Below are 24,563 nucleotides of genomic sequence, written 5' to 3'. Positions count from 1 at the left end.
ACCGTCCATCATACAAATATCAACAACCTCAAGGACACCGTCAACCAGCACTGGGATGCCATGTCTAAGGACTACACCCACAAATGAGTGCAAGGCCTTCCGTGGGCGCCTGGAAGCTATGATTGCTGCCAAGGGGGGCTACATCGATGATTAGGGTAACCAGGACATCCTATTCGTTATTTTTATTTTATTGACACACCCTATTACAACTGGTTGCTGAAATACATCTTGATAAAGTTCTAGATTGAACGTGTAAAGATTTTTTCTCTGAATCCGGTACATTCAAAACCTGATTGAACATTCTTGTGTCCTCATAAAAGACAGAGCGTAACACTGAGGATTTGTTGCGGAGTTATAATTGTAAGTCCTTGTTGGAATAAGAGTCCAATTGGGCATCAACATAGGAGTGATTTTAGCAAATTTCCTTGTTTGTATCCTTTTCGCTTTCCTCCCTAGTAACAGCTGATTGTAGCTGATCTTAAGAAACGTTATTAACATTATTCCTTCTCTCTTCCTAAATATTCTTCAAATTGTCAATGTTACCTTGTTGATGTTCGGTTTTTAGTTTTAACATGCCCATTCTACACTGGATTTTCATTTTTGTTCATCATACACCCTTTCAAAGAGACAAGATACCCGAAATAGGATGTCTGTGGCTAGAACTTATTATTATACGTCATAGCTATCATTAATTATTCTCTTCGTTTTTTATATTGTTCAATCCTTAAAAAGATTGAACCGATTAAAAAAAAAGACTGAAAGGGAGTGAGACTGATTAGCAAATTAGTCATAGGACCAATCCAATACTACTTAAAAATAACCAGGCATTTCGGGAAATTAACTTATCAGTATCAGACTGGATTTTAAAAGATTGGGATACTAAAACTTTTCTAGATTGAATCAAGTCCCAAAAATATACTCCAATGAGTCCTACTAGCTACCCCGAGTAGTAAATATCAAATAAACTATGATTAATAATTAATGTATGTAGACTGTCGACGATTCCAGTCATTATGTTGTATTATTTTTTAGTGTCAAGCGATTAGTATCAGGATTACTCATTCGCTTGTTACACAACACATGTTTCGTCATATTCTATTGTCGTTCATTCTAAGAGGGATGACTATAAAGTGATACATGAAGTCGTAATCAAAAGAAACCTTTAATAGAACAACTACTTATGCAAATATGAATTTATGTATGTATCTCCATAGAAGAAATTAATGTTTCATACAAATCTACTGTCCTTATAAATAACACTCAACAACTTAACGGAAGATATTTTTTTATTTTTCGATTTCTACTTTTTCTATAAAAGAACTTTTAACATGAAAAATGTACTTCATATGAAAATGACATATGATAGTGTTAGATAGAAGATACTAATAGCTGCATGCAGCAATATCAGTAAAATACAATTGTATACAACATATTAATATAGAAATATATTCTTATTCACAGCAAATATTTTTTCTCGAAAATATAACATTATATCCAAAGGGAGCGACACACTCTAGTTGATTACTACGTACTCAAGCATAGAGAAGTGGGGATTTAAATGATAATAATGTATCTGAGCGAATAATTCCTTAGAATAATAGATAAAAACAAAACCTAAAAAAAATAATCGTAAATATATTGAGAAGTAAGGTGTGAAGGATGTAAAATAAATAAAGGTTTATTATTAAATATTATTCGCAGATGTTTAAAAAAAGTAATTTTGAAACGTTTATTCTTCCTTCTTGACCTCAGTAGCGGCGGCTCCCTTGGCAGCTCCAGGGATAACAGCCTCTGCTTTCGACTTAAGATCATTGAAGTGTCCCATTGCTTTTTCAAGAAGAGGATCGATGGCTGCCTTGTTGTTGCCATAGAGCTTTGGAATGGAGAAGAGGCCCACCCAAGAAAGGATGATGAGGGTCATCATGTTGAACCAACTTCCGATGTAGGTCATGGCCCACAAACTAAGTCCAAACTTGACTGAATCAGCCATGCATTCCACAAGAAAGAGGCGACGAAGCTCGGTAACGCTCACGTTAAACTTGGCCGTTAGGTTTTTGGCGATGTTGATGACTTTATCGGAGGACACGGTCAAGTCCACTCCAGAGTATTTGAGGATAGGATTCGTCACTTCCTTCTTCATGAAGGTCACAGCCACGTAGATTCCGATTTTGATTGAGATAACGGCCATGAGGAGAAGGAGAGAACTGTAGGAGATGACAGAGATGAGGGAAAAGTAGCAGATGCTCATCAGGGCCATAAGCACGGAACCAAAAACGATTCCGCTTTGCACGGGATCCTTCCATAAATACAGAGCCTCAAATTCCATGATGAACTATAAAAAGAAAAAAAAAGAGTTAGTTAGTCAAAGGTCTTCTTCTCCAGGGGGCTAGGGACGGGTCACCTTCATTACACCCATGTTGATTAATGCTAATTAATAATAGTAGTCAAAGTAATTCTAAAAAAATTGAGATCAAAATGAAATGCAGAGGCTACTACTATCCTTATAACAATAAAATTGAAAATGGATCTACGGAATTGAATATAGAATTAGGGAGGAGATACTTTGAGAAGAAATGATATCGCAGCCAAAATGAGCTGAATGAAAAGCACGAAGGAAGAAGAGAAACGTCAACCACTGACGTTATATTCAACTACAAACTGCTAGATATAAAAAAAGAAAAAAAAAGGAGAGAATCAAACGGACAGCTGCCTGTACAGCAGAAAAAAGAATCCCTCTAAGCTTCATTCTCTCTCTCTTTTCAGTTTTCCTTTTTTTTCCTCTCTCACAAGCTCATGTTGTTGCAGCAATATATACTAAAATATATAAAATACATACATTTCAGGCAGTCTGCTATGCAAGACTATTTCAAAGGCAATTTTTTCCTTTTTACTTCCTTTCACCCCCCGCCCCGTTTGAACTAACTAAACTGAGTCATTCTCCCTCTAAGTATATGAATCATGATATGTGCCCCGTTAGCATAAAAGCAAGCTAGAATGATTTTTCTCAAAATTGAATGTGGATTACATTTAGATTCTTCAACGACGAATTATCGTCCATTTCCATCAACAAATTATTCATATTCAATATTTGGAAGACCCGCAAATAGCATTTAAAGTAGACGAAATGTATCATCACATAAAATAATTATAAATGGATAGATTCTTTGGTTGAAAAGGGGCATATCAGGGTGAATATAAGTCTCTGAAATCAAATAATGGTTTTCAACGATAGATAAAATTATTGAACATTATAACTCATCCAGGTAATTTGAATACAGAGCTTAATATTGACTCAAATATGAGCATGAAATATTGGGCTGTATGTATATATGACGTAAAAAAATAAATAGGGATTTTCTTGATCTTTCTGAAAAATTGTTTTTATGTTGACACAACACCTTTATTAATGATTTAACCCACCTTGCTAAATGTCATGACGTAAAAAGGAAAGAGTCTTGCATTATACTCATTTACTGACATATATATATATATATAAACTAAATGAAAACTAAAACGAAAATAGGATCTCACAATAGAGGCAACCTATGAAAGTTTCATTTCTTATGTAACATTGAACGTAGTTAGTAAATAATGACGCAATTGTTACTATTAAAAATAATGCGTCAGAAATCATGGGGCCAGGAAATTTTATACACGATCGTTGGAAATCACTGACAAACACTCAAATTTATAAGCTCCTAAAGTTTTTGGTTGATTTTTACTTCGATGCTAACGTGAAGAACATTTAAAAAATGTATAAATGCATTCTCTAACATTGCATCATGCTTCAGTTTTCTCAAATCAAATAGTTAAAAATTAATTCAACTTATAAAATATGTAAATGACATTCATATTTCAACGAGAAACTACTTACATACTCTGTGTACTTGATTAAAATTGAATTAATGCCAACAAGAAGTCAGGATAAAAATAACAACTATATTAAACGTATTTATCTATTGTTATATATTTAATTTGCTCTTAATTATAGTACTCAGGCTATGAATAGATGAGTGAGAGCTGTTGTTGACCTTGATTAGAGCCCATGATTAAGAGAACGTAAGATAAAGATTGAGTAAAAGGTAGTTAAATCATGTGAAATTAAGAAATCCACTCCTGAACTTTCAACAAACATATATTTTGCCAAGTTAGCAAGTTTTATATATGATGTAAGTATACACCTTGTCGCCCGTCAGCACAAAAGCAAACTTAAGTGATTTCCCTCAAAATTGGAGTGGATTACATTTGTATTTTTCGATGAATTATAGTCAATTTATATCTACAAATTATTTTAATTAAGGTTTTATGCGTGTCGCAAATTGCACTTGAAGTACCCAAAATACAATAAAAGAAAGATAAATTAATATAATTTAATTTGAAAGGGACCATATTGGGGTAATTGTACAATCGAATAAAGTTTCTGAACTATCGTTAAACTTCTGAGTATCTACAGTCATCCAACATATTTGAATAATAAACCTAAAATTGACTCAAATATGTATGTGTATGTATATAAGAAAAAAAAATACATTGGGATTTTCTCCTTTTCTTGACTTTTGTTCAAGATTGTTTTTATGATGAAGCACCACATATGTACTAAATTATATTAATTGTTATTAAACCTATCTATTAATACATAACTGAAAATAACGTTTAAGGGGCATTCACCTTTTAAGTAGCTTTTTTTGTGTTGTTTTTTTGCTTACTGTCAATAACGGTATATACAATTTCCCTCATGATTGCATTTTTTTGACGTATGCATAAGAAAATTTCAGATAACGTTAGCATTGTTGAACAGACATTTTGGGGGTCAAAGCAATATTTTTTTTAAATTTTAATAACACAGACAATTGCGAACAATTAGATGTTAAAAAGGCTACCAATAAATGAAATAACTGAATCAAAAATATTGATAAGTTTTATTGTATATAAAGTATGCATTAAAAATATTTTGTTATATCGTTATAACATCATATTTCCATAATGTAGACAATACATTTACAATTAAATTGGAAAAAATATGCTATTAATCTCTCAATTATACTACTTCAATCATCATTTATCTATAATTGTACAAATTTACACAAATTGGAGGGATTTCAGTAACTATTAATTATAATATTTGTGTTTATCATTGGCATCAAGTAGTATTCAAACAAGAAGTTTTTTGTTGTTTTTAATTTTTATAGCCGTTTGATGAAGATACATCAAGGCTTGTTGAAAATTTGTTCATTTTAAGTAGTAAAAATATATACTATAATATTCTTGAAGGTGACTTCGCCTTCAATTACTCGTATGATGGAATTGATGACGTCAGTAAAAACGCTCTCTACATCTTCCAAAATGTTATATTTTCAACAAAACAAATTCTCATTTAAAACTAAGGATATTATTATTATATACATCGTATATCAGGCCCTATACTCCATATATTATTCTTGTACATTGATATATATACCTACAATGCCTGCTTTTTAGGCAACAATATGTGTATGTGCATAACATTTTTGAGTGTACTTGAGAAAATTATAATTTGACATATCTTTTTAGTTTTAAAACTATATCTTTTGCCAAATACCTGCACTATGGACATTGAAAAATTACAAGGTAATATCCTTGAAGCAACCCCCCACCTCTGCTCCAAATCAAAGAATTATGGACAAAATGAATCATGTATTATATATTAAAGAAAGTACATCATATTTACTCAAAACTGATAATAATTGGGAGAGTAGATATTAGATGTATTAACACATCAGAAGTTTATCCTTGAAGACCCGAGTTAAAGTAAAAGGAGTTTTCCTATAATTATTTGCTGTTGACCTTGAAAATAAAATAATAAGAATGATACCATGAACTGGTTATTTCCTTGATTATTATTGGTAACTCCGACGTTACAACTTTTATTATAAGAAACTTCGTAGAGGTATATTGAAAAATACGTGGGCGACTTCGGTCACTAGGGCACCACCTCGAATCAATGCATTTATGCAAAAATTATTATCTCCACAGGAGTTAACAAGCAGGGAGACAAAATTATGTTTAAGTAAACATACAAATAAAATATTCGTACTCTCCTTGAAAGTCCATATTTTAAAGTTATTAGTCATAATATCAATTTGACTACTAAGACAATATTTTTATAACTGGAATTGAACTCATAATTAGGAATACCTTTTATTTAATTTACGTATAGGTTATGTAAATAGATGTACAACATACTTTCTAGCAGATAAGAAAACAATATCTATTTGGCTCAGAGTTACTATGGAATCTTGGTGATTATTACAGAGGAGAATAGTATAAAATATCGAGAAAAAAAGGAAGGGATATAGTTACCTTTTATGAATCACCGGTTGTTCGTTACTTAGTGCTCCTGAATTTGGAAATCAGAGATGCTGTATGCAATGAGGATTGCCTTCTATTACAGCTATGTTCAACCACGTAAGAGTTGAAACAAATCACTTAGTAAAATGGACTGAGACTCAAAAGAGTACTTGAGTTTATTCTTGTATGTGAATTAATAGTAGATACAGACTACATAAAAAGTAAGTTGCGGGTGGGACCCTGTTAGAATTTCTTATACTAGTGTCGGCGTAGCGCTTTGCATGACGTACTCGTTCGTTCCTTTCTTCCTAGCTACTCCACAGGCAGACACATAGAACGAATGTACCATACACTGCATACATATTATTTAAATAAATATTCGCCACTCTAAACAAAGCGGAAACACATAGGACGTGGAGGGAAGCCTAGAAAGAGTATGAAGATTTTCTCAATGAAATTGAGATTTTATAATCCTTTAATTTGGTGAGCTGCTTTTAAGAGTCAACGTGTCAGTCTAGTACTCATTATAACATGAGTACATTATTTCCTGAACTAAATTGTCCACCTAGCTCATAACTTCATAAGTTTAAATATATATTATTGCAGAGAATGTTACGACTCAGCACGGACTCTGTATAACTCCTTCGATCGTAAATACACAACACTCAAGATTGACGAATACATTCTATCATATTCATCACCGTCGTTCATTATAAATTAAAATAATATACTTCTTTCTATATTCTCTTTCCGTTTCTGGCTCGATGACGAAGTACGTTTGAACGAGGCATACATAGTAGTAATTATTAATACCTACAGAATTGAATGAAGAACAAAGTACGCCTTCATACTCGGAATATATATATATATAATATATCCAGGCGAATTGAATGGGACTAGCACTCGCTCAGGTTTTGTGATATGCAAAAACTTGGTTTAATATTATATACATAATAAGAAATCCTTTATGATATGCAGATGTTCAGGACTTATTGCTTTATAAATTTGAGTATTTATATACATACATTAACGTCAATATAATTCGAATTACCTATTTTTAACTAACCTTAATTTTAGGGTCTGGATGTGTAATGATTTTATTATTAAGGGAGCTTTATTTTAACCACGTTGTTACTTTTATTGTATCACGCAACTTTTCATCCGGAGGGGAGCAGAAAAAAAAGCACAAGATCAGTTGGTAGTTAATTAGCCAATTCTTCCCGACCATGTAATTAATAATCAATCATTAAAAAACTATTAGGAACTCAAACAAACAACTTTAAGAACTCAGAATAGGAGAAAGAAACAGAAACATCCACAGCTGCCAATAAAACACAAAGTATATATTTGTGTCAGCGAGGTAACGCCGTTTTGGGGTAAAGACCCACAGGTTGGGAACCACTGCTTTATACGTATTTCTTCTCCGGTAACGTGAGATATTCTATTTAAAAAAACACGAAACAAAAACAGTGTAATTATAACATATTATTTTAAGAAATGAAATTGATATATGCAACATCTTCCTCCACTAACTTATTTTACGTATACAAGTATATACACCCTACCGAAATGAACACATCAAAACACTCCCGGATTAGATCATCCAAACTACTACATATTGATATTACTAATAGCTAGGAGGCAGTGAGTATTTTTAAAGGTCGTTCATATAAGAAATAATCCTATTTATTAATCGATCAGATGACGGAGTAATAACTCCATATAATAATATGCTTACATATTATTTTAGATGGAAAGGAAAAGTAAACCCATTTGTACAGAACTATTTTTTGACATTTCTACTGTCATTAATTCTTCGTGTGTAGTTCAATGCCAAAAATGTAAAATAAATAGATGGAAAGAAAGAGAGAGAGGTTGCAAGATCATTCAAATTAGGTTGCGTGAATAAATATAAAGTAAAGACTTATTCAATTGGGGCGTTACTTATTAAGATTGACGGTTCTGAACATTATTTTATTTTAGAATATAACTATAGAAGACTGAGGTCTTAAATTCACGGGCTTCCGTGGACATGTCCCCCTAACCGAGAAATTTAAAAAATCCTTAAATGGAAAAAATAATGCCCCCAAATCAATTTAAGGATTTCTTTTCTAAAAAAGGTTATCGAAAAAAAAAAATAAATAAATAAATATATATATAATCTTGCTGACTCCCTTGAAATTGGAACAACATAATTGAAGAAAACGCCATCTTGGGGGCTCAAATTTAATATTTTATTACAAAAAATGCTCTAATTTCTAATAAATTTTGATGACACTTAATATAAGCATTGAATACTTCTTTATACAAATGATAAACACTGATAATTTGATATAATCAAAGTAATGTGTACTAACAATCCGCTCAAATGGCTAAATTTGTACTTTTTTTCCCTAATCGATTAGGAACGATAAAAGTAGAATAATTAGAGAAAAATATTTCATTCTTTCCATTGTAACAGTTTATTTAAATCCACACTATGGAAATAAAATTGTTTAACGATGTTATAACATGTTTTTAATTGAAATAAGGGCCAGATATATAATAAAACTAGGCAATGGAGGCATAAAACTTTGATTGATACTAAGGTTTAAGTTCTTTTATTTGTTGGTACCACTTTGACACCCAATAGCTTATTATTTTCCTTAATATTAATGTAAAAAGGATTTTCATTGTAATAAAAAACTTGATGTTGAGGCCCACAAAACAAATACATCAACCATGATGACGTCACGTGAAAACGTATCTAAACTGTGATTAAGGCAATTAAAAAACTACATTTATTGAGTTCAAAAAGTTCAAAGTTACCCTTATATTCTTTAAATATATAGAAGTGTACTAATATATCTCCATTTTTAAATTATTGATTTTACGACATTAAAATATATTTAAAGAATAAACCTCTAGATTGCCTTTCTGTACAAGATTAACATCCATTTAAAAAAAAACTTATAAATATTTCTAGGCTCAAAATGTACGCCAGGTTGGAGGATCAATAATCGTGGCTGCGCTGCGTCTCTCTTACTTCAAAAAGTTCCTAATCAATTCAAATGGCGTGGCAAAACATGGAATTGCTCAAACTTATTATGACTACAACGTATGTACATTATCAAAGACCTCCTCAACGAGAGTGAATAACTGCAAAACTTGAATAGTTGCAAAGCAAGAGAGATTGCTTAACCAACATAGATATGAATATCTTGTTCCCTACCCCCGCCATACCTTCGAATAAAACATTTGATCATAATAAACGAGTCATAGTGCAACTGTATTGCATCAACAACATAAAAACAATATTGAATAAAAATCAAGGAAAAGGGAAAATCCCATTTCATTTTTTACTTTATAACACATACCATCTTTATTGAATCGCACAAACTTTTCTCCAAATAGAAAAGGAAAAAACCCCAAAATTATCTCAAAGTTAGACAAATAAGTCAATCACGTCAGCTGTTATTTATATCCCAGTCATATTATTTCTCCATAATTTTTAAAAATGAATTATATATAATTTCGTAGAATTAAAATCCTACATAGAATTTTATCGATACTGTATTATAATATTATAAGAATAGAGTATCTATATTTTTTGTTTTGATATGATAGCCAACATTTTTTCATAGAAATAAGTTGATGGCCAATATACAACGAGGGATCAACAAGGAATTGTATTCCTGTCCTTTTGGAAATGGAGCATAAATAAAAAACAGCTTATTACTTCGTCATTTTTTGTAAAAGAATAAATTATGAAATAACCATGACGTATTAAGTGAGATGAGTGAATCGACAGCTGACAACCAAAATAGAGTATTTTTGTATTAGTGATGTACCCCGTGATACATACTGCATACATATCAATATTTCATAGTCCGCAGGAATATATACAAATATGAACATACTAGCTAAGGGTTAGCCGGCGTTGCTCGGGCTAAGGAGGGAGATGGAAATCACATTGAAAATGGTCAAATTAATTGAGAAAATATTCAGAAAATACTTCTATATACTAATAATTATAATATGAATGTTTCGTTATTGTTAATTTATTAAATTCTTCAGACTATTTCAATCCGGGTAAGTAAGGTTATTTACAAAGTTTCATTATAGCAACTTCATCCCCCCCCCCTAACCCCCTGAAGGAAAAAAATTCTCTTTTGCCCCTTGTAACCTTAGTGTTATTATTGTGAATATATATACAAAAAATAATTTGTTATAAACTTCAAATAACATACCAACATCTATGCATCTAAAAGATTGTCTAGATGAGAAATCCATTTTCTATTTACTTCAAAAAATTCCGAAATCGAAATTCACGAAGTAAATTGAAAAAAACTTTTTTGCACTAATTTTTAAAAAAATTGAAAAGTGACGTTTGATGAAAAATGGGGGGGAAAGAGAGAAAATGAAAAAATTGAAAAATTATTCAGAAAAGGACAGATATTGCAGTTAAACATCAATTTTTATTTAGCAAATTAATATGCAAACAAATTTCTACAAACTTTATTCTATTTACTAATCCTATATTTCATTGGAAGTTCATTTTTTGTACCTCAAATAAACGAAATGGCAATTTTCACCGATTTCTTTTTTTGCTAATAACTTTTTTGATTTTGAATAAATTTAGAAAACGTAGTTATTTGTATAGTTGTTGTTTAAAATGCCAATCTATTTTTGATAAATAACTCAAAACCTTATTTAATCTCCATGAGCTGCAAAAAACGGTTTTTGTGTTTCGGACATAAAATAAGCACCCCCCATATATAGCCCCCAAAAATTGACACCCCTGTCTTAGCACGTCCAAGCTCAAAAGAGGGACCCATGCAAAATTTCAGCTCCCTAGGTTCAACGGTGTGGGAACGTATAAAGGACATTTACACACACAATCTCTCTTTTATAATTATAGATATTCAACAAGGAACAGCTGTTCACAAAAGATTAATTCTTTTAGAAGGATGTTTCAAAATCCACAGCTTTTCACAAAAAATTTATTTTTCAAAAAAAAATCTGAAAAATTAAATTTTTGGGAAAAATTTTTCGAATATTATTTTTTTTGAAAAAAAAAAATCAAAAATGTAATCTCAAATATCTTCGAAATTTTTTTAAAAAACCACAGCTATCTACGAAAAATAAAATTTTTTGGAAAAAAATTCAAAAATTCATAACTATCTAAAAAAAAAAATATATATATTTTTTTTTAATTTCAAAAATCCACAGCTGTTCACAAAATTAAATTATAAATATGATTTTTTTTGGAAAAATAATTTCATTTGTTTTTCTTGGGGGGCATGTTTCTTGGAATTTTTTTGGAAAAAAAGGAGAAAAACCAATTAAATTTTTTTTCAAAAATCCAAAGTTATTCACAAAAAAATAAATCTTAGTCACAAATTTTTGTGAAAAAAATTTCATATATTAAATTTTTTGGAAAAAAAAATCTAAAATCTATAGCTATTCACGTAAAATGAATTTTTTTTTTTTCAAATATTAAATATTTTGCTCTACTGTATAAAAACCTAATGCACTTTTTTTAAAAGAAAATAAATCTTTAAAAAAAAAATTTTTACCAATATTTTTTGCGTAAATTTTTTTTCTCCTGAAAAATTGATTTTTTATGAAAAAGGAAAAAATCCCTAATTTAGTCGAGGCGAGAGCCCTTTTGCCACCCCCTGGGGATGCCCCTATACAAGGTTAATAGAAAGACAAGGCTAGACCATCATGTAATCAGGCTTGCTATTGTTTTAAATTTGATGTATAGTACCGACTGCTGGGCAAGACAGGTAGATTTTGACAAAATACACAACCAACCATAGTAAATGACGTCACTATTTCTAGAATTTTCAATTAAATGTATCGTACCGACTGCTGGTAAAGAAAAACATATTTTGACAAAACGCCCAACCATTCATCTACTATGACGTCAATATTAAAAAAGTGGTTGAAGTCAAACATCAGTCGTACACGCGTTTATGGTATAACCTTGTATTTCTATTAACCTTGCCCCTGCTAAAATATATTATTAAATCGTTGTACAATAATATTTCTATATTGTAAATAAAATATTGAATAGTATTATATTTTCTCTAATTGCCTTACTTTTCTTTTTCCTAATTGATCAAAAAAAAAAAAAAAAACACAAATTTAGTCATTTTTTGGGATTTCAGTACATATTACTTGGATTATATTCCAATATCAGTGTTAATCATTGGCATCAAGTAGTATTCAATTCAGTTTTTATTGTTTCTTTATTCATAAACCCATTTGATGATGCTTCATAAAAATATTTTTTGCAATTTGTCCATTTTATGTAGTCAAAAGATCAACATTGAATCCCCATTTTCGTTTCATTTATGATGGAATTCATGACGTCAGTGAAAATGCTCTATGAATGCCTAAACAGTCCTTCACTCATTCAAGTTGAGCCAGGGCTACTCAAGCATATTATAATATGATGATATAAATTTAAACACAGCCCTTAGTTTTGACAACTGACTCTTGGCGAAAGAAATAGAGCTTTTCATAAATACAAATAAATATATTACAACTAATTTATAGAAATCTACTGAATTGCAGGATATATTTTTTTATGTTTTATATATTTACATCATCAGATTGTTTTATGTGGAGAAGTACGGACTACATTAAACTGGTTCTTAATATCTAAAAATAGTTTTAAAATGCTCTGTTTGGTAAACAATGAAGAATTATAGAGTTTAAGCTATATTATTGATCAATGTTTAGAGGTTGCACATGGCATTTGAAGCTGTAAATTTCACAATTTTATAGGGGAAAATAACAATCTTATATACAAATAGTCAATGTAAGTAAGGATAAAACAATTTCTTCTAAATTATTATTTTAGATTAATAAACAGTCTTTTAACAATTTGTGTATAGCTTCCCCCCCAAAAAAATGATTAATTATTTATTATAAAAAAAGAATAAACTTGAGTGGGCACTCGGTGGAGCGCAAAACCTTCGCCAAAATCAAATTGTGTTATGTATCTCAATTTGCAAAGTTGTACCCTTATCGGTCTAGTGGTTCAAGCAGGTGATTAGATTCAGGGAACTTTCAAAAGAAGATACTATTACAATGGCCGACATCAACACATAACATCAGATGAAGCTATATTCTTGGTCGAGTACAATAAAGTAAGGATACCTCTTTCACAAGTGGTCGATATTTTTCAAGCCCGAGAAAATATGCATATTGGTTATTTGTTGGCTGCCATCTAAGAACTTCATGAAAAAATAGCATCAGCAAAGGATAATGTCTCCACTTTGAAAAACATTGTCTGAAGCAATCTTAGTTTTCGAGGTTCTTAACCAAAAGAATTCATTAGTGCCCCTATTAAACATCTTGATTTAGAACTATAATTCAGAGAAAATCTAATTTTAAATTTACAATTTAAGGTTTTTGTTAAACTACTTAATTATAAGACTAAAAACTTATTTTTTCGGGAACATTAATCAGCCATGGGCACCTTTTCATTGTTATTTTCAAATTAGGTTGACCCTCCTGGAACTTTGGGTACTATGCACTCAGTGTATAAGATAGTTTTGACCCTGTGTGTACCTAATATCATTTCCTGGGCCCGAATTTTCTAGCGACTTCCCTTGTTTTAAGTGCCTGTTACTAAATTAAACATGTATATAATAGAACCAAGACTGAAAACAAAATTGTTTGAATGAAAGAACCGAGACCGGGCACAAACTTGTAAGATTTCCCCAAGTTATGGTCGATTATGCATTTTTTTATGTTTTTTGTTACCTTAACCTCTCAAAATTTAATGGCCTCTTACTCTGACCATATATAATCTTTGTACCAAGTTTGATCAAAATCGATCCGTAACTTTTATTTTTTTAAATTATCATACTTATTTTTAGAGATGAGTAGCTTCTAATGAAACAAAGAGCGCGAGGTCAACGCAAGAGCGATTTTTGAGGGAGAAAAGGAATTACTCCTATACCGAGAAGAATCCTGTATATTTAAAATAGCATTAGGGGAGGGGAAATATTGTAATTCTATTTAAATTCATATATATAGTTATATTCAAGGTTAATAGAAATATAAGGTTATACCATAACACGTCTAGGTCTGATGCTTGACTTCCACCACGCTTTTATTATTGACGTCATAGTAGATGAGGGGTTGTGTGTTTTGTCAAAATCTATTTTTCTTTCCCAGCAGTCGGTACGATAAATTAAAATGACAATTCAAGAAATAGTGATGTCATAGACTGTAAGTGGTTGCGTGTTTTGTCGAAAATCCGCCTGTCTTGCCCATCAGTAGTTACAATACATCAGATTGAAAGTTCTAGCAATCCCGATTACATGATGGTCTAACCTTGAATTTCTATTAACCTTGATGATATTTTATTATGTATTTGTAAAACAATATAGACCAAAGGTAGGCAATAATGCATAAGTCAGAGGGAGAAGTGAAGAGCACGAGGACCGATTAAATAATGAATAATAACGTCGAAAGAGCAGACGTGACCATTGTTTATCCTATTCTAATTTTTAAAAAAAGTTTTTTTATTACAGAACTATTCAACCCCCAAAATATAACCCAAGAGAGAGGTTGGGTAGCTTTTTTTAGCGTTACCCAAAACTAATTTGTAGTAAAATTAATTTACCCCAGTATGTATATATTTTTTAGGGGGAGGGGAGTTGTTTTTTGGAATTTTATGAAAAAAAAAGAAATCTAAAAATAAACTTTAAAAAAAAAAACAACTCAAAAATCCATAGCTATTTAACAAAAAAAATAAATTTATAGGGAAATAATTTCAAAAACCCATAGCTATACAAAGAAAATTAAATTTTTTGGAAAAAAATTTGGAATATTAAATTTCTATAAAAAAATTAAATAAATCCATACCAATTTAGAAAAAATTTCAAAAAATCCTTAACTATTGATAAAAAAATTAATTTTTACCACTTAATTTGGCGTAAAATTTTTCCTCCATCATACCTGATTCATGAGTTGTACAAATATGATTTATGTAACAGATACGACATAATTGTGCCGATATTCACAATTTTGAAATACACAAGACGTCATAAAAATCGTTTATAGAATCAGTCGAAACAGAATTTTAAAAGAGAGCAATCTAGAACAAACTTTTCTATGGGATTACGACCTTACTTCACTAACTCAAATATGCACAATGTATTTTGTTTTTAGCAATTTTCCCCTGTGAACAATTCTCAACAATTATTTTTGAACAATAGTTTTGTAGTCGAGAAGAATTGGCTAACTATGACAAAAGGATTTTGAGTCTTTTTCGGTTTCTTTTCAGATGAAAGGCTGTGTTACGGTGCGGGAGCAATCTATACCTAATTTGTCTAGACTGAACTTATTTAAAGGACCGAGTTAGTTCGGCCAAATAAAATGATAAGGTTCCCACACCGCCCTAGGGTGTTCAGGCTGAACCCCAACACTAATCACGGCGTTACTCCACCAAGACAGTCGGCTGTCGATATTTCTGATCCCCCTGTGAACAATTCCCAACCCTTATGGAATAATAATTCCATAGTTGGTATGAATTGGCCAACTACCAACAGAGCATGAGCCGTTGTTCATTTTTATTAGTTTCTAATCAAGGCTTCACAGAGTGGCGGAGTGTTCTGGGAAAATACTAAAACTCCAAAAAGGATAATAGCCAATAAGGAATCAGCTTTGTTTCCATCAATGTAGCTTGACAACCACTATTGAACATTCATCAATCATCCCCCCCTATAATTGAAATCTCCCTCATCAGAAAATAAATTCCCTCATTAAAGAAATTGCATTCGATCCTTGGCTGAAGATAAAATCCGAAGCGAGGAATACACCGTCAACGAGACATTATAGAAGTCCTCGGAATGGGTATCTATCTTGACCCCGGATGCAAGCTATGCCTTCCCAAGGTAGAGTTAGCAATATGGATAACGGATAAGAATCTTGAGATTTTTGTTTCTAGCGTATGATAAAGGTTTTTACTTTGATTTCTTTTTCTATTTTATATATATTAATGAATGTGAAAGGGGGGTTCGATGGTGATTGTTTACTTGAATACTGTCATGACAGCTTGCAGATAAAAAATAGCTTTAGTTTGCGCATGCTCCATTGATTTTTGACCTTTTTTTTTTGTCTCTTTTCATATAAAAAGTTGCACGATACAATCAAGGTAACAACGTATGCCATATACAACGTAGGACAGATGTTTGAGCATAGCTCACTTATTCTCTACAATGCATTTAAAGGATGAAAGAAGGATGATACATTTGAACAAAGAGGGCACAATAATAAATAATTATAATTATATACTTTGGACAACAAGAATAAAGTGTACGAACTTACATATTTCATCTTTTTTAAAGTACAGCTGAGTCCTAACATTTTCTTTTATTTTTTAAATAAATATATATAATTGAACACAATTAGGGAATAAATGCTTCGTTGGACTATTTTCAATATCTCAAATGGGGAGTTATCCTTCATGCACGCATTGATAAAAATGTTATCATTTCTACTATTGACACTTTTCTATACAGATACAACACATTTAAATGGGTGGACAATAGTAATGTAGCTAGTAATAGATCGGTCCTAGAATAGATTTCCTAATCAGTCTTTTTTTATAAGTCCGATCTTTTTTACCATTTAACGGTCCTAAGGACCGATAAGTCAGTCCTACAGTCCTAAAAAAGAAGAAAATAATACTAAAGTATTATACGTTCTAGGCTAGAGAAGTATAAAATATGTCCTAGAAAGCGGAATCAACTTTTTGTAATTGCAACCTGAACATGAAAGCTGTTATAATTATTACTTTATACTATGATGAGAATTAAGTAAAATTAATCCATGGGCTCATGAATGACGGAGAGTATTAATGAGGGTTTGCTTAGGATTTATAAGTTGATTTTACTTTATTTAACTTGTTCTTAACTACCAACTATTAATTTGTATTTATAATTGTATGAGGTATAGTATTTTATGAATAAACAATTTGGACTTGTGTTTTTTGTATTTCCTCATATATCTGCTCACAGACATCCCAAATATTCTTCAAAGTGTCAGGAGTACCACGTTCATTTTATGGTTTTCTTTTGCCTTTTTTTAGATAAGAGCAAGATAAATGTTTTGACGACTAATGTATAAAACGCAAAAAAATATTTTCCTTTGTCCCTATCCTTCTATTGCCTCATTCATAGTGTTGGATATGTCCTAAGACTGATTTTTTTATCAGGCGCCCCCTTTCAGTCTTTCTTTTTATCGATCTGATGTTTTTTTTAATGGTTCTGAAATTGGTTAGATGGAGTTACACTGATTAAGTATAAGTAAACATTATAGTATTACATTTACTCCATCAGACCTAGGAATCTTGTTGTGAAATCCATATTCATAAAGTATATTTCTTTCTCTAAGAATCACCTGATCGGGAACCTACACACATTAAGTTCAATCCGATCTTTTTTAGCCTTCAACGGTTCTAAAGACGGATGATTTAGTTCTACAGTCCTAGCTACCTTTTTATCTTCTTAATTTCTAGCTAGGATTGAAGAAAATAAAAACAATGAATGATAGCTAAAACGTATACAACTTTAGTAATATACGTTCTAGCCACAAACCTCACACTTTAAACTTCAAGTTTCTTACTTTTTTGAAAAAAAACTATGATAAAACTTCAACAGATGAAATGACATAGTTAGTAACCACGTCGTTCTAGTTACCATAAAAGATCGGTCCTAGGACTGATAGTCCTGCGGCCTGTACAGTTTTTTGACCGTTCAACACTGAATGTACCTACATTATGTCGTTTCCTTTAGTGTATCACGCAACCTTTCCTCCGAAAAGACATGAAAAACATCTAAAAATCCGTTGGTAGGCGTTAACCAATTCTTCCCAACTAGGAGATTATTATTCAATATCTGTCAGGAATTGTTCACAGCTTAGCAAGAGCTCATTTTAATTCAACCAATCAATGTTCTGAACACTAATTAGGATAAAAGAAACCGAAATATCCATATGAAATATCAAAATACATTGTATACTTCGTGTTAGCGAGGTAATCTCGTGACATAGTATGAACATACTATGTCACATATGAATATCCAATCACCCTTACATCATTTAACTAACAATGAATGTGTCCGTTAAACCAAAAACAAGCTTGAATGATTTTTCTCAAAATTGAGTGTGAATTACAGTTGTATTCTCCCACGAATTATCGTCAATTTCTATGAACAAATTATTCTGATTAATCCTTATGGTGTGTTGCAAATTGCAGCCTTAAAATAGCCAAAATTCAAAGTCACAATTAGGGAATTCAGTATTCAGTTCAGTTAGGTCCTTCATATCAGTCCTAAAAACGTATAAAGTTTGATCCTTGATTACGTAACTCTATTGTATTTATTCTTTGTTTTTTTTCTTTAGAAAAGATACTTTCTTTAGCCCTTTGGAACGATAGGACTAGTCCCAAGGCTAGACTGGACTGAATAAATTACTACCAAATAAACACTAAAAGAATGATCAATTGATCTATTTTATTTGAAAGAGCCATATCGGGGCCTATATAAGGTTCTTAAATCAAATAAAGGTTCTAAACCATAGTTGAAATTCTTATGTACCTTAAATCATCCCACAAATTTAAAGTCAAGTCCTATAATTCACTCAAATATATCTATAATTTAATATAATCTATTTGATTTTAATTCAAGATTGTTTTATGTTGATGCACCACAAATGGCAATGCAATTTCTTCTACTATAATTATTACAAATCAAATAAATTATATTTCCCTATCTTCATCCTCTTAATTTTGATCTTAAAGTTCAACTTTCGCTTCGACTTGTACGATAACATTTTACTTTGCTATGTATATGTATAAAAAATATGAAATGACCTTTATGACGTCATTCGAATAAGTATCTTTTTTTATATTTAGACTAGGGAATGAACTAAATAATATCTCAATATAAAATTAAGCTTTTCAATCAAGTTGATTAAAAATTAAAATGTTAAAATAATACCTTTCATACAAACTAGTGATGGAACGATTAAAGAAAAAATCCGGATGACGTTTCCGATGCGATTCTAGTAAAATTTTCTGATACCGATTCTTTAATATTTGAATTAATAGTACAGAAATAACTTATTTTCGGAATTCTTTTGAAAAAAAATCTTAAAATTAAATTTTTATTTTTTGGAATAAAATTTAAAAATATAAATTCAAATATAAAATTTTTCCAAGAAAATGTCTAATATACATACAATTTGATATTTGAATTTTTTTGAAAAAAAAATCTAAAAACCTATAGTTATTCTCAAAAAATTAAATTTTTTGGAAAAAAACTCCTAAAATTCACAGTTGTTGACAAAAAAATATTTTTTTTTACAAAAGTTCCTTTATTTAATTATTTCTCAAAAAAATTTTCAAAAATTAAGTTTCTTATATAAAATTTAAAATAATCAAATTCAAATAGATATTTTTCTCTGGAAAAATTACAGAAAATCTATTTATAAAAAAAAAAAAAAAAGAAAAATGAAACTGGGACCACATCATTCTTACTGAGGTGTCGGAGTTTTTCCTTGATTCATGAGACACTCGAGTCTGTCTCATCTTGACTACTGTTGGTGAGCTTAGGAAGCGAGTTAGGGAACAGTTTGGTTTGTCATTAGATCAGAAAGAGGACTAGCTAGCTTTTTGAGTGACTGCGAGAGCAAGAGATCGAGCTGATAAGTCTAATAAAGTCCTTACCGGGGGCCTACAATGCAAGTTCTACCTTTGAAACAAGTGCACTTACAGGACGTGAAGCTGTCGGACACCAAACCCAAAGATTACTCACCAACTTCACCGCAAGCTCCTGTTAAATCAAACTCTAGAAACATCCACTTTATGATGTAGGGGGTCAGATTCTAAAGAGGATGTGGGCTCTTCTCAGGGTGTACACGAACTAAACAAAGATCCACTATTACATTGAATTTTTTCACCTAATCTTTAACAGCTTTGGTGATGATAGTTGGATTAACTTCAGTCAAACTGATTAAACGAAACAGATGTTCAGGACTAGGATAATTTAGAGTGGTTTAGAGGCAAACAACAAGTAACTACGATCCATTTACAATAACCTCTTTCGGATAATTAACCAAGAAGACTCCAATTAAAATCTACAGGATCCAAATATATATTTTATCAATTCACAAATTATACTCATTGATTTTGAATGGTTTGTTTAAAAAAGGGTCTTATCAATCTTACCATAAAATTTAAAACTATAAACTTAATAGGTTTTTTTTTAAATGTTCCTTTAATTAGTTAGAAGTAGTTGTACTGATTAAGTATAAAGTAAACATTATAGTATTACAATTACTCCAACTAACCTTGGAATCTTGTGTGAAGTCCATGTACATTAAGTATATTTCTTTGGGATATCTTGGAAACCATTGTCTGCCGCACCTCTCATCCAAATTTGGATTCGTTCCCAACTACCCTAATGGCAGCGTGGTACGCTATGGACTCGGCCTTCATAGTCAAAAGCCGGGGCGTTGAGGCTGTTATTACTTATGAAGAGCATATTGAATAAAAAATATCGGTCAATATATTATTTAAACGGTAGGGTTCATATCCCCTGAACCATCTATTCCCTAGCCTTTTACCACCTATTACAATAAATAGCCAACATGCAGGTAAAAGTTCAATCTTTTAACAACCACACAAACATAATTTTTAATTTAACTTCATAATGACGTGGGTGTTAGTGATTCATCGGTTTCATCACTTGTTAATGCTATTTATTTAAACTTCACTATTCATAATAATTATTATTTATATAGTCATGGATATCTAAAATACTTAAATAAAGTGGTACGTTTTGCTTGGATTGATAATAAGAGGCGGGAAAAAGTCAATATACTGTAACTCCAAGCCTAGACTAAAGTATTTGCTAACAAGGTCCTTGAATCTTTTAAATGAGTCCCATTCGAGTTCTCAGATTTCTTTCTTGCTAATTTAAGACAGTTCAAATTCATCATTATTATACAGGATTTATAGTTTTAATGCAGACCCCCCCCCCCTGAGTTCAGAATAAAATAGTTTTACAGTCAAAGTGGAGTTGAATTCCAATTTTTTGATAGTTAGATCAAGTTTAATTGCAAAGTGTTTACAATATGAGTTCAATTCCAAGTTGAGTCACAAGTCTCGAATCCTTTACATCACCTCTAGTGATAATACATTCGTAAATCAATACTTTGGACTTTCAAATCATGGTGGGTACAAAGTTGGATTATCTTCGTTATCTGTCTCTTCTAATAATCATTATATGGAGTTGTTTTAATATATCTCACAAAATATGAATGATATGTATCTATGTAGGTCAGTATCTTGAATTTTATGGGCGTAATTTATAAAAATTAGTTAATTGATTTAATTTTATATATGCTAAAACCGATTTTTTCAATTCATTTCAACATAATTTGAAATTTGCAAAATCCTTTGAAGGCGAATGACTTCACGGATAATAAATGAAGAAAACTTATTTGAAGCTATTAGTTCAATGTTGTGCGAGAATTTTAATTTGGTGCAATTTGACCAAATCTGGTAATTGGAAACGGATTTATTCTGGGAAACTAACATTTTAAAACCTTTGCAAAATTGCCAAAAACTAATTTATTAATCAACTAATTATCAATAGTTAAAATAAGATAATTCATTAATTACATTTTGCATCTATTTATATAAAATAACTATCTCTGTAAGACTTCTTAAAGAAACGTTATTTAAAGAGAGAAAAAAAATAATACCTGAGTATTAAAATTAGTGATTGTACTTATGTATTAAAATTTAAAGCTGGTATTTAGCTATTTATTGATTTTCTAATTTTAAAAAATATATAAAGAGAGAGCGGGGATCAAATTGTCGCCAAAATATTTTTCTACAAAAAACAACACAAAATATACATTTTTTAACTTTTTTATTGAAAATTAAAACTATGACGAGCATATAGGTATACAGTAGCCATTCATTCGATATAATCACCGTTGACATCAATAACAGCCTCAATACGCCCTTTGAACCGGCCGCAGGCTCTTCTGACCATCTCATTGTCCATGTTGCCGAATACCTCCTTAATGGAGTCCATCAGGCTGGCCTTGGTGCTATGGGGATGTCTATTGGTATGCCTCTCGACATAGCCCCCGACAAAATAGTCCAAAGGATTAAGGTCGGGAGAGTTAGGAGGCCACAAATCCTTGGTTACGACGTCATAACAGTTCTCGGTTAACCACTGCATGGAGATTTTGGACACATAAAAGGGTACTGAGTCCTGTTGCCACACCCAGAGCCTGTCTCCGGCCTTCATGGACCTAGTAGGGTCATCCTCAACCATCTTCTTCACCTTGTCGACAAAGTTGGTGTCCCTGACCTTCCTGTCGGCGCCCTCCTCCTTGGGTGCCCTCTTTATGGTGGCATCAACATCCCAGGTGTCCTCTAGCTTCTTACAAATACGCTGAAAAGTCAAGTCCGTAAATTCACTCCTAAGGTTGAAACAATCGTTGAATTGGAGATTTCACCTCCATTATTAACCAATGCCATGACTAAGGCGGACCTCGAAAGCTCCTCGTTCCACTTATAGCTCTTTATCTCCTAATATGATGACGGCAAACTGAACTACATATCGTCAGCTGACAAGAATAGCTTTCCTATTTTATAACCGGTTTTTTATTTGATAATGTCGTCTTCAAGTTATCAAGGTTTAAAGTAGGCGACAATTTGATCCCCGCTCCCTGTATATACCCGTCAAAATATAAAAAACCACCATGTGAATCTGTTACTTGAGTCACATAATTTTATAAATATTGTAATATAATAATTTATGATAAAAAGTGCTCTAAAACTGAGAAGAAACAAATTTATAGCAAAATAATATTTTTTTACTATTATTTAAAATATTAAAGGAACGGAATCGGCATCGTTTTTGTTTTTTTAAATCATCCCTTCACTAATTAAAATACCGAATTTCGGTAGATTCAACATTGGGAGACGTCATTATGAAACAAAAATAAAACTTTTCTGATTTTAAAACTTGTTCAATTGTTTCTTCTGAAAAAGGAAGCTGTAGTTGAACAAATAACTCCGAGCAATGCGAGGCTAATGTCATCATAAATTGTTATTATACATTCGTGCTGATAATTAAGTAGGTACATATATATAACAGTCAGTATATAAATAATTACGACCTTGATATAGATCTTAGTATGTCATTACTTATAGGCTTTGGTCTGAAAATTGTTATAGTTTTTAGAGGACCGAAATTATTTGCTCCTTCTTATAAGTTCAGTCTTGACCAGTCTCAAATAAAATTTGTGACTGAACCGATCTCAATGAAAAATCCGGTCTGGATTGGTCTCATTTAAAATTTGGTCTAGATTAATTGTTGATGATGTGATTTGTACTGTAAAGTGGGAACAGGAAGAAAGACAAGAATAAAATTTATGGCGCAAAAAAAGTTTTAAGTAGTGCTGTGTTAGTCCTTATTTATTCCGTCAAGCCCAGTCTTAGGACTGATCCTTAAGACATAAGTCCCCCAACAACCGCTGACGTTAAATTATGCAATTACAATCTCCTCAAGATATTTTTTTGTTGCTCTATACATATATTATCTATGTATAGATCGATCCCCCAAAAAAATATGGCTTGCAACGGTACCATTTAAAATACTGCTTAGAACGGTTCTTTAGACATCTGATGACGTCAACTGTATTTCAAAATTGTAAATTTTTGGCAGAATAACGTCATATGAATTTATTTGCGTTGCATAAATCATATTTGTACAACTCATAAATCAGGAGTGTGTAGAAAATAAATCTATAGATTGAGACTCAAAAATACGTCCCCGGTCTGGATTGAAAATCCGTCCAAATCGGTGTAGAAAATGTAACATCCTGGACGGGTCTGAGACCGGTATAATTTTTATTCGACCAAAATTTTTTGCGTTTTTAAAGAAGTTCGGTGTGGACCGGTCTCTATGTAACCGAACCGAAAAAAAGTCGGTCTCGGACTGGGTATCAAGACTAAATATATTGCTCATACTTAGTTTTATCCCATTTACAAATTTCTCAAGCCTTATATATTCTTATAAATTTACAAAACAAACTCCAATTATATACAAAAATAAGCTATTATCAAGGAAATACTATTCAAATATTCTTTAATGATAAGGGTAAAATGATTACACATTTAAATTGAAAAACTTATTTTATCC

The 24,563-nt window shown here is 31.3% G+C and overlaps 1 protein-coding gene and 1 long non-coding RNA gene across 4 annotated transcripts; one reads left to right on the top strand and one right to left on the bottom strand.

Annotated features, from left to right (window-relative positions):
- Positions 1 to 1,268: 1,268 nt before the first annotated feature.
- LOC121132559 (reticulon-1-A) lies at positions 1,269 to 16,786 on the bottom strand. 3 transcript variants are annotated; one of them, XM_040727988.2, is made up of 2 exons: positions 16,663 to 16,786; positions 1,269 to 2,332 (listed from the first exon to the last, which is right to left on the bottom strand). In XM_040727988.2, the coding sequence occupies exons 1-2, from the start codon at positions 16,699 to 16,701 to the stop codon at positions 1,730 to 1,732; spliced, it is 642 nt and encodes a 213-aa protein (XP_040583922.1). In that variant the 5' UTR covers positions 16,702 to 16,786; the 3' UTR covers positions 1,269 to 1,729. The 3 variants fall into 3 exon arrangements, with proteins under 3 accessions (XP_040583922.1, XP_040583923.1, XP_040583921.1); XM_040727989.2 differs by lacking the exon at positions 16,663 to 16,786 and adding an exon at positions 6,340 to 6,939; XM_040727987.2 differs by lacking the exon at positions 16,663 to 16,786 and adding an exon at positions 2,402 to 5,626.
- LOC121132560 (uncharacterized) lies at positions 6,708 to 7,392 on the top strand. Its single transcript, XR_005869360.2, has 2 exons — positions 6,708 to 6,810; positions 6,934 to 7,392. It is a non-coding gene; the product is annotated as an uncharacterized lncRNA (long non-coding RNA).
- Positions 16,787 to 24,563: the final 7,777 nt, after the last annotated feature.

This window comes from Lepeophtheirus salmonis, chromosome 2 (genome assembly GCF_016086655.4).
Source record: "Lepeophtheirus salmonis chromosome 2, UVic_Lsal_1.4, whole genome shotgun sequence".
NCBI lineage: Eukaryota > Metazoa > Arthropoda > Copepoda > Siphonostomatoida > Caligidae > Lepeophtheirus > Lepeophtheirus salmonis.
Note: the sequence above shows the minus strand (reverse complement) of the source record. Positions and strands in the feature narration are given on the sequence as shown.